Source organism: Oncorhynchus gorbuscha, linkage group LG22 (genome assembly GCF_021184085.1).
Source record: "Oncorhynchus gorbuscha isolate QuinsamMale2020 ecotype Even-year linkage group LG22, OgorEven_v1.0, whole genome shotgun sequence".
In the NCBI taxonomy this organism is placed as follows: Eukaryota; Metazoa; Chordata; class Actinopteri; order Salmoniformes; family Salmonidae; genus Oncorhynchus; species Oncorhynchus gorbuscha.
In genome coordinates, this window is record NC_060194.1 from 34,686,634 (window position 1) to 34,698,506 (window position 11,873).

The 11,873-nt window shown below is 41.4% G+C and overlaps 1 protein-coding gene across 1 annotated transcript in view; it reads left to right on the plus strand.

Annotated features, from left to right (window-relative positions):
• LOC124009195 (carbonic anhydrase 4-like) overlaps positions 1-5,006 on the plus strand; it is a 32,354-nt gene extending 27,348 nt beyond the window's left edge. Inside the window, exon 9 of the mRNA XM_046320757.1 lies at positions 4,351-5,006. Within this exon, the coding sequence (XP_046176713.1) occupies positions 4,351-4,557 (207 nt within the window). The 3' untranslated portion in view covers positions 4,558-5,006. The remainder of the gene's footprint in view (positions 1-4,350) is intronic.
• The last annotated feature ends 6,867 nt before the right edge of the window (positions 5,007-11,873 follow it).

The window sequence follows — 11,873 nt, forward strand, 5'->3', positions numbered from 1 at the left end:
GCGGAATCCATCTGAATGCCTTCAGCGGAAATAACGGAACCGAGAAAAGTAACGGAGGAGACATGAAAAGAGCACTTCTCAGCCTTCACGTAGAGACAATTCTCTAAAAGGCGCTGGAGAACACGTCGAACGTGCTGAACATGAATCTCGAGTGACGGTGAAAAAAATCAGGATATCGTCAAGGTAGACAAAAACAAAGATGTTCAGCATGTCTCTCAGAACATCATTAACTAATGCCTGAAAAACAGCTGGCACATTGGCGAGACCAAACGGCAGAACCCGGTACTCAAAATGCCCTAACGGAGTGTTAAACGCCGTTTTCCACTCGTCCCCCTCTCTGATGCGCACGAGATGGTAAGCGTTACGAAGGTCCAACTTAGTAAAGCACCTGGCTCCCTGCAGAATCTCGAAGGCTGATGACATAAGGGGAAGCGGATAACGATTCTTAACCGTTATGTCATTCAGCCCTCGATAATCCACGCAGGGGCGCAGAGTACCGTCCTTTTTCTTAACAAAAAAAACCCCGCCCCGGCCGGAGAGGAAGAAGGCACTATGGTACCGGCGTCAAGAGACACAGACAAATAATCCTCGAGAGCCTTACGTTCGGGAGCCGACAGAGAGTATAGTCTACCCCGAGGAGGAGTGGTCCCCGGAAGGAGATCAATACTACAATCATACGACCGGTGAGGAGGAAGGGTGTTGGCTTGGGACCGACTGAAGACCGTGCGCAGATCATGATATTCCTCCGGCACTCCTGTCAAATCGCCAGGTTCCTCCTGAGAAGTGGGGACAGAAGAAACGGGAGGAATGGCAGACATTAAACACTTCACATGACAAGAAACGTTCCAGGATAGGATAGAATTACTAGACCAATTAATAGAAGGATTATGACATACTAGCCAGGGATGACCCAAAACAACAGGTGTAAAAGGTGAACGAAAAATCAAAAAAGAAATAGTCTCACTGTGGTTACCAGATACTGTGAGGGTTAAAGGTAGTGTCTCAAATCTGATACTGGGAAGATGACTACCATCTAAGGCGAACATGGGCGTAGGCTTGTCTAACTGTCTGAAAGGAATGTCATGTTTCCGAGCCCATGCTTCGTCCATGAAACAACCCTCAGCCCCAGAGTCTATCAAGGCACTGCATGTAGCACCCGAACCGGTCCAGCGTAGATGGACCGACATAGTAGTACAGGATCTAGATGGAGAGACCTGAGTAGTAGCGCTCACCAGTAGCCCTCCGCTTACTGATGAGCTCTGGCTTTTACTGGACATGAATTGACAAAATGTCCAGCAAGTCCGCAATAGAGGCACAGGCGGTTGGTGATCCTCCGTTCCCTCTCCTTAGTCGAGATGCGAATACCTCCCAGCTGCATGGGCTCAGTCTCTGAGCCAGAGGAGGGAGATGGTTGCGATGCGGAGCAGGGAAACACCGTTGACGCGAGCTCTCTTCCACGAGCTTGGTGACGAAGATCTACCCGTCGTTCTATACGGATGGCGAGAGCAATCAAAGAGTCCACACTGGAAGGAACCTCCCGGGAGAGAATCTCATCTTTAACCACTGCGTGGAGTCCCTCCAGAAAACGAGCGAGCAGCGCCGGCTCGTTCCAGTCACTAGAGGCAGCAAGAGTGCGAAACTCTATAGAGTAATCCGTTATGGATCGATCACCTTGGCATAGGGAAGCCAGGGCCCTAGAAGCCTCCCTACCAAAAACTGAACGGTCAAAAACCCGAATCATCTCCTCTTTAAAGTTCTGGTAATTGTTAGAACAATCAGCCCTTGCCTCCCAGATAGCTGTGCCCCACTCTCGAGCCCGGCCAGTAAGGAGTGATATGACGTAAGCAACCCGAGCTCTCTCTCTAGAGTATGTGTTGGGTTGGAGAGAGAACACAATATCACACTGGGTGAGAAAGGAGCGGCACTCCGTGGGCTGCCCGGAGTAACAAGGTGGGTTATTAACCCTAGGTTCCGGAGGCTCGGCAGACCAGGAAGTAACAGGTGGCACGAGACGAAGACTCTGGAACTGTCCAGAGAGGTCGGAAACCTGAGCGGCCAGGTTCTCCACGGCATGACGAGCAGCAGACAATTCCTGCTCGTGTCTGCCGAGCATGGCTCCTTGGATCTCGACGGCAGTGTTACGAGCGTCTGTAGTCGCTGGGTCCATTCTTTGGTCGGATCCTTCTGTTATGCAGGTGAATGAGGACCCAAAAGCGACTTGGCGAAAACAGAGTCTTTAATCCAGTAAAGGAAATATGCAATACTCCTAGACAAATCGGAGCGGTAAATAAAGCATAAAAAACAATTCCACTCGTAATGACGAGAACAGACTGGAGACTCGATCATAAACTGTAGGTTGCCTCGGGAAGGCACTTGACCGTAGCAGACTCAGACACCTGCTCACCACGCAGCATCTGAGGGAAACACGACACGACAGGGCGATACAAAGACACAGCACGGTGAACAATATACAAGGATCCGACAGGACAGAAACGGAAAACAAGGGGAGAAATAGGGACTCTAATCAGGGGAAAAGATAGGGAACAGGAGTGGAAAGACTAAATGATTGATTAGGGGAATAGGAACAGCTGGGAGCAGGAACGGAACGATAGAGAGAAGAGAGAGAGGGAGGGAGAGAGAAAAAAGGGAACGAACCTAAAAAGACCAGCAGGGGGAAAACGAACAGAAGGAAAAGCAAAATGACAAGACAATATAAGACAAAACATGACATGGAGAGCATTTGTGAACAGCAGTTTTCAGTACTTTCCACAGATTCTCGATTGGATTCAGGTCTGGACTTTGACTTGGCCATTCTAAAACCATTGTAGATTTTGCTTTATGTTTTGGATCATTGTCTTGTTGGAAGACAAATCTCCATCCCAGTCTCAGGTCTTTTGCAGACTCCATCAGGTTTTCTTCCAGAATGGTCCTGTATTTGGCTCCATCCATCTTCCCATCAATTTTAACCATCTTCCCTGTCCCTGCTGAAGAAAAGCAGGCCCAAACCATGATGCTGCCACCACCATGTTTGACAGTGGGGATGGTGTGTTCAGGGTGATGAGCTGTGTTGCTTTTACGCCAAACATAACGTTTTGCATTGTTGCCAAAAAGTTCCATTTTGGTTTCATCTGACCAGAGCACCTTCTTCCACATGTTTGGTGTTTCTCCCAGGTGGCTTATGGCAAACTTTAAACAACACTTTTTATGGATATCTTTAAGAAATGGCTTTCTTCTTGCCACTCTTCCATAAAGGCCAGATTTGTGCAATATACGACTGATTGTTGTCCTATGGACAGAGTCTCCCACCTCAGCTGTAGATCTCTGCAATTCATCCAGAGTGATCATGGTCCTCTTGGCTGCATCTCTGATCAGTCTTCTCCTTGTATGAGCTGAAAATTTAGAGGGATGGCCAGGTCTTGGTAGATTTGCAGTGGTCTGATACTCCTTCCATTTCAATAGTATCGCTTGCACAGTGCTCCTTGGGATGTTTAAAGCTTGGGAAATCTTTTTGTATCCAAATCCGGCTTTAAACTTCTTCACAACAGTATCTCGGACCTGCCTGGTGTGTTCCTTGTTCTTCATGATGCTCTCTGTGCTTTTAACGGACCTCTGAGACTATCACAGTGCAGGTGCATTTATACGGAGACTTGATTACACACAGGTGGATTGTATTTATCATCATTAGTCATTTATGTCAACATTGGATCATTCAGAGATACTCACTGAACTTCTGGAGAGAGTTTGCTGCACTGAAAGTAAAGGGGCTGAATAATTTTGCACGCCCAATTTTTCAGTTTTTGATTTGTTAAAAAAGTTTGAAATATCCAATAAATGTCATTCCACTTCATGATTGTGTCCCACTTGTTGTTGATTCTTCACAAACAAATACAGTTTTATATCTTTATTATTATTTATTTATGTTTGAAGCCTGAAATGTGGCAAAAGGTTGCAAAGTTCAAGGGGGCCGAATACTTTCGCAAGGCACTGTATATAATAAAGTGTTTCAACGGAAGTTGTCCCACTAGATGAAATGTGTGGAGTGGTTGTGTATGTAAGTGTATGTAAACTTCCCACTTCAACTGTACACACATTTCAGGAATTTGTCTGGTTTTAATCTAACTTTTAATCAAAATGCAATTACATGCCTCAAAGTTTTTTGGGGGGTGATTTATTTATTTACTTGGAGAGCAATTTGCCACAAAGTTTAGTTGATTTCACGTTACTTGGCATCTCAAATAAAATTAGATGTTGAACTGACGTCTGTGCCCAGTGGGTAAAGCCATTGGGCCAACCTGATGTCACACTTATGTCTATGATCCAATCTGCAATTAATTAAACTTCTCCCCTCAGATTGATCTCTTCAGCACAACAGTGCACATTGACCACAACTTCACCTCTGCCTTGATGACCAACGTCTTCAGGAACATCCAGCCTGTCAACGGCAGGATGGTGACGACCCAGAGCAGCCCAACCACAGCCCCGCCAGTGTCAGGAGCCTCCGCAAAGTGCTCCTCTCTGGGCCTTATGGTCCTGGCCTGGATGCTGCTGAGGGTTTAGTGTCGGCAAGTAATGCCTCACCTGAAGCGCACTTCCATGTCTCCATTAACCCTAAAGCTAAATACTGTACATTGATTACCACATGGGTCATTTTGACCCCATGGAGAAACTATTGGAAAAAACAACAATCATAGCAAAATATAAACTTATTTCGTATCAAAACATCATTATTTAGACATGTAATTAATATTATAAAAAAAAAAAAATGAAATACCAAAACAGAAGTACAGTCAATTTGCAGACACTAACAAACTAATATACATTGCCTTCGGAAAGTGTTCAGAAATCCTTTACTTGTTCCTCATTTTGTTACATTACAGCCTTATTCTAAAATTGATTACATTGTTTTTTTCCCTCATCAATCTACACATAATACCCCATAATAACATAGCAAAAATAGGTTTTTGGAAATGTTTGATAATATATTACAAATTAAAAATGGAAATATCACATTTACATAAGTATTCAGACCCTTTACTCCGTAATTCTTCTCTTTATTTCATAGTTTTGATGTCTCAGTATTATTCTACAATGTAGAAAATAGTAAATATAAAGAAAAACCCTTCAATGAGTAGGTGTGTCCAAACTTTTGACTGGTACTGTATATCCAAACGTATTTTAATGCTCCATTCTGCTTTTGAAACATTTTTAAAGCAATGATTCAGAAATATAGTACCCAACATGAGCTTTGTAAGGGATTACACAAGAAGGGAAATGACAACATAGGAATAGTTTTAAACAAATCCTGCAACAACAGGATGATCAAAAGATATGGCGTATGTACACACATTTCAGAAATGTACTTTGTTTTAAGGTAAGGGTTTTCACTTAATATGTTCACCACTAGGTGTCACTGTTAGAAAGGTCAAGATGAATTACTTGTATGGATAAAGAGGTGAAGCCATGTTAAAACTTACCTCTCTGCCTGGACCTTTTGTTACTGAGTAAAGTCTTCAGTTACTATACACAACAGCTAGCAAACTATTTAACTGTAGAGTCTGACCTACATATCTATTGATTATCATTCGTCATGGCAGACTGACACACTTTCATCATATCCTTCCCACTAGGCATCAACCAGATGATGAATTCTTTCCACAGTGACAGTTCACATGTTTTTTCTTCCAAAAAATATGCATTTTGATTAAAATATATATATTTAATGTTTCAAATGCCTCTCCTGTGAAGTAGTAACGTCCGCCTTCCGCCCCGTTCGCTTCGACATCACATTTGTACATTTTCTCACTACTGAACCATGCTATGCAGAGCTGAATGAAGCTGTTTTGCACTCGTCTGGTTATGTATGCTGGAACAATGCTGGAAAGGACAATGCGAATGTGAAATAGCTGAGCCAGCTCAGAGCAGTATTGGTAGGCAAGATAATGTGAAAGGCTAATAGGAGTCAATAGACTGACAATTTAATTATTGTAACTGCCAGTAGAGCAACTGACTTTCTCCAAACAATTACTTCTTAATTCAAAGAAAGACGTAATCACTATATGTAGTGATTATAACAATGAGTTTGAGAATTTGTATAAAATAGTGTGAAAACTATTTACATTTACATTACATTTAAGTCATTTAGCAGACGCTCTTATCCAGAGCGACTTACAAATTGGTGCATTCACCTTATGACATCCAGTGGAACAGTCACTTTACAATAGTGCATCTAAATCTTAAAGGGGGGGGTGAGAGGGATTACTTATCCTATCCTAGGTATTCCTTAAAGAGGTGGGGTTTCAGGTGTCTCCGGAAGGTGGTGATTGACTCCGCTGTCCTGGCGTCGTGAGGGAGTTTGTTCCACCATTGGGGGGCCAGCGCTGCGAACAGTTTTGACTGGGCTGAGCGGGAGCTGTACTTCCTCAGTGGTAGGGAGGCGAGCAGGCCAGAGGTGGATGAACGCAGTGCCCTTGTTTGGGTGTAGGGCCTGATCAGAGCCTGGAGGTACTGAGGTGCCGTTCCCCTCACAGCTCCGTAGGCAAGCACCATGGTCTTGTAGCGGATGCGAGCTTCAACTGGAAGCCAGTGGATAGAACGGAGGAGCGGGGTGACGTGAGAGAACTTGGGAAGGTTGAACACCAGACGGGCTGCGGCGTTCTGGATGAGTTGAAGGGGTTTAATGGCACAGGCAGGGAGCCCAGCCAACAGCGAGTTGCAGTAATCCAGACGGGAGATGACAAGTGCCTGGATTAGGACCTGCGCCGCTTCCTGTGTGAGGCAGGGTCGTACTCTGCGGATGTTGTAGAGCATGAACCTACAGGAACGGGCCACCGCCTTGATGTTGGTTGAGAACGACAGGGTGTATTTGAACAAACAATGTACCTCTATGATGATATTAAAGAAAGTGATGGGAAGAAATGGATGGGTGAACACAAGAGAGAGCAAGATAACTGCATTTGGAGGTTTTATTATTTATTTAACCTTTATTTAGCCAGGCAAGTCAATTAAGAATAAAGGCTTATTTGCAATGGCAGCCTGGCAAGAGACAGAAGGCCTCCTCTGGGGTCAGGGGGATGGAATAAAAAAAAGAAGCAAAAATGTTAAGGCAAAATGGCCAACACAGACAGAAGACAACAGCACAAATACAACAGCAAACAAATAGTGGATGTGTGTGTGCATGCAGGCTATTGAACGATGGAGGGGTTATGCACATTGGAAATGTATGAAATGTATTTGTAGCATCATGTATTTGTGTTGTTGTTTAAATGATCCAATCACCTCAAATACAATAAGCCAAGAAAAAATATTGCTTTCAAAAACTAAAACAGCCAATACATGGAATTATGAAAATCAAATCTAATTCTTGTTTTGATTGTCCTTTGTCATCCCCAGATTTATTTTCAATTTATTATTTATTTTTTAGACTGCAATCTGTATACTTTAGCTGAAATAAATGATACTATGGTGGATTATGTAATTATTTTGTATGGTATAATAATAATCACTATCATCATTAATTGGATTAATATATTTCCAGTCCTGACAACTAGAGGGACTTGGTCTGCAGGAGGAAGATGTACCAAATGTGGAATTGTGGTGTAGATATTGGGGTGGAGGAACAGTAGATGGTGTCCCGGGGAGTCATCCGCAGATTTTATAACGCATTTCCTGCAATTCTATTACATTTTGCCGGAGGGCAAAGAGAAAATGTTGTAGTTTTAAAGTAACTGCAGTTTTTATTATGCTATTCTAAACTTTTTATCATGAATCTGAGAAGAATTTTAGCAGTTTTAAAGCAAATTTCCTGCAATTCTGCAAATAAAAAATATTGAGAAAGAGGAGAAGTTGGACCGTTTTTGTGCCTAAAGTCGACCGTTAAAGTTAATTTCCTGCAATTCTACACATTTTGCCATGGTGTCATGCCCTGACCTTAGATATCTGTTTTTCTATATATTTTGGTTAGGTCAGGGTGTGACTAGGATGGGTACTCTAGTTTTTGTATGTCTAGGGAGGGTTTTTGTATGTCTATGTTGGCCTGATATGGTTCCCAATCAGAGACAGCTGTTTATCGTTGTCTCTGATTGGGGATCATATTTAGGTAGCCATTTCCCTCATTTGTGTTGTGGGATCTTGACTATGTGTAGTTGCCTGTCAGCACGATTTTGTATTGTGTTTTGTTGGTTTGTTCAGTGAGTTTTGATTTATAAAAATTATGTGGAACTCTACTCACACTCCTTCCGACAACAAATGTGACACATTGCTTATGACATCTGGGTCCCCACCATTGACATGCATCTTCATTAGGATCTACAAATTTTAGCCGAGAACCATTTTTTGTAAACCTCAGGGATGATTGATTCACATGGCATATAATGGTGTTCGCCTGAGTTTCCTTGTTTCTATTTCAATATGTTATTTCAATTCTCCCCACAGTTTCTATCAGTGAGTGGTGTAGGTTGTAATGGAAAAGGTGGAGAGACAACCCAGCTAGCACCTAATGTTCTGAGAACCATGTTTCTTGCAGCTTATTTAGCATAGAACCTTCCCAGGACATTCTGGGAATAGTGCAGAATAGTTGCTTGGGTTTGGAAAATTCTCAGCGTACATTTTCTTTGTGGTGTATCATTACTTTAACAGAAGGTTTCCCAGAAGTTGAAAAAGTTACATTTGTTTCAATTGTTGTAATTTTCTAGGAATGTTCTCCAACTGGTTTGTCATTGGGAATGTTCTCATATAGTTCAGAGAACGTTAACCTCTTGGGGCTCGGGGGCAGAATTTTCACTTTTGGATAAATAGTGTGCCCAATTTCAACTTCCTGCTACTCATGCCAAGAATATAAGATATGCATATTATTCATATATTTGGATAGAAAAACCTCTGAAGTTTCTAAAACTGTTTGAATCATGTATGTAAGTATAACAGAACTTATGCAGAAGGCAAAACCCCGAGGACTAACTGTTCAGAATTATTTTTTTGCCTCTCTCTGTTCCCTGACATGTTATTGCTAAGGGATATTTCTTAGGAACCTTTTGTCAGTTCCTACCGCTTCCACTGGATGTCACCAGTCTTTGGAATTTGGGTGAGGTTATTCCTTTGTGCAATGAAGAAGTAGGCCAACTAGGAACTGGGTACACTTTTGTGAGTTGCGCAAGACGTGAAAAGTGGCGCTGGTTTGTTTTCATTCCTGTATTGAACACAGATTGCCCCATCTACAATTTGATCGATTATTAACGTATAAATATACCTAAAGTTGTATTACAAAAGTAGTTTGAAATATCTTGGTAAAGTTCATAGGCAACTTTTGAAATATTTTGTAGTGACGATGCGTTTTTTGTAAACTGTTTTTTTCTGGATCAAACGCGCTTTATAAATTAACATTTTGGATATACTGTATATCGACGGAATTAATCGAACAAAAGAACCAATTGTGATGTTTATGGGACATATTGGAGTGCCAACAAAAGAAGCTCGTAAAAGGTAAGGCATGTTTCATTTTTTATTTCAGCGTTTTGTGTAGCGCCTGCAGGGTTGAAATATGCTAACCCCTTTGTTTACTGCTGGTGCAGATGGTGCAGGCTATCAGATAATAGCTTCTTATGCTTTCGCCGAAAAGCATTTTTAATATTTGATATGTTGGCTGGATTCACAACGAGTGTAGCTTTAATTGAGTATCTTACATGTGTGATTTAATGAAAGTTTGTATTTTATAGTATTTGGCAATTGGCCAGTTGAGACATTTGCGTCCCGCTTATCCCTAACTAGTTTTAAAGTCACTCATTAGTAAGGAACTCCCCTCACCTGGTTGTCTAGGGCTTAATTGAAAGGAAAAAACAAAAACCAGTAGGCATTATATAACGACACAGGGCGAGACCCAGACACAGACACAGGAGGCAGATGGTTTGAGTCTCTGATATTTATTAAAATACAAGGGGGTGGCAATAGGAAGGTCGATGACAGGCAGAAGTTCATTAACCAGATCAGAGTCTGAAAGGTACAGGGGGCAGGCAGGCTCAATGTCAGAGCATTCTGAAATGTCAGGCAGGCGGGCTCAGTGTCAGGGCAGGCAGAACAGATCAAAACCAGGAGGGCTAGAAAACAGAGACTAGGCAAACAGGAGCATGGAAAACCACACTGATAAGCTTGACAAGACAAACTGGCAACAGACAAACAGAGAACAGAGCTATAAATAAATTGAGGATAATGGGGAGGATGGGTGACACCTGGAGGGGGGTGGGGACAAGCACAATGACAGGTGAAACAGATCAGGGTGTAACAGATTAAGGCCCTCCATGGAATGTGTTTGATGCCCCTGCTCTATATTCTTTTGTTTGTTCAGTTGTATTCACAGCGCCTCCTAATTGGCCACACCTAATCATAATCATTGCTGGGAAAAGTACCCAATTGTTGTACTTGAGTAAAAGTAAAGGTACCTTAATAGAAAATGACTCAAGTAAAAGTGAAAGTCACCCAGTAAAAAGTATTTGGTTTTAAATATAGTTTAATATCAAAAGTAAAAGTATAAATCATTACCTAATTCCTTATATTAAGCAAACCAGACAGCACCGTTTTCTTGTTTTTTAAATTTACGGATAGCCAGGGGCACGCTCCAACACTCAGACATCATTTACCAACGAAGCATGTGCTTAGAGAGTCTGCAGGATCAGAGGCAGTAGCGATGACCAGGGATGTTCTCTTGATAAGTGTGTGAATTTGACCATTTTCCTATCCTGCTAAGCATTCAAAATGTAACTAGTACTTTTGGGTGTCAGGGTAAATGTATGGAGTAAAAAGTACATAGTCTTCTTTAGGAATGTAGTGAAGTAAAAGTAAACGTTGTCAAAAATATAAATAGTCAAGTACAGATACCCCAAAAAACTACTTAAGTAGTATATTCAAGTATTTTTACTTAAGTACTTTACACCACTGATCATAATGAGTGCTTGTTACCTTTGAAATGTGGTCTGTTTGAATAGACTAAAATGAAATGCTTGTATGAGTAGAAAACATAGCATAATAGCTCCATCCTGACTAATTTTCATGGATAGAGAACAGAAGATTATACAGAATCTAACAGATGCCATGTCACAATAAAACAGATGTGTTTGCTTGAGTAACGCCAAGGAAATTCATTCCATGTTTCCTATCTATGCTTGGAGTTCAAGAAAGTTTCATCCAAAATAAGCTAACAGTGTTATTAAGTCTTATTGAAACATTCAGTGAAGGTTTTAAGGAAGTTATTCAAAAACCTCAAAATAACCTACAATTTCCATTTCCAGTGTTAATTAAACCTCCCAGGAAAACTTTGAAAGAACCAGAATAAAATGTTCTCCCTGCAACCTAAAAATAAATGTTCCCAGAACAGGTGAAATATTCACTTTTGTTCTCAGATATATAAAAAACTTCCCAGTTTTACTAACTTCATTCCCACAACCAATGTGAAATCCAAAAACACACGAGCGCACAACTTCCAAGGAATGAAATGTGTTCGCTGGGAAGGAAAGCAAATCGAAGTTGCATGATTTCTATTGATTGCATGCAACAGTGCGGGCAAGACACAGACTGTAGTCATCGTTTACCATAGAATGTGAAAGAAGAATTAACAACACTGTTTCTTGTGTAGAGAGCAAACATGCTTTTATCCAATAGGGAGTCAAAGATGTGAAGATATTCCCCTCATCTATATTCATCTATTTAGTTTGTCTCTAAGTCAGGTTGTAAATAAAGTGCCATTGTGGATGTATTTTGCAGCTGTATTGTTTAAAATACTGTTATGAACTTCAGCCCAAATAGTGTACTGTCAAATCATGTCACTTTATTTAGGTTGACTGGGTCACTATGAGGACTACTCTGAAGTCAAGATTTTGGAGTTGGTTAAA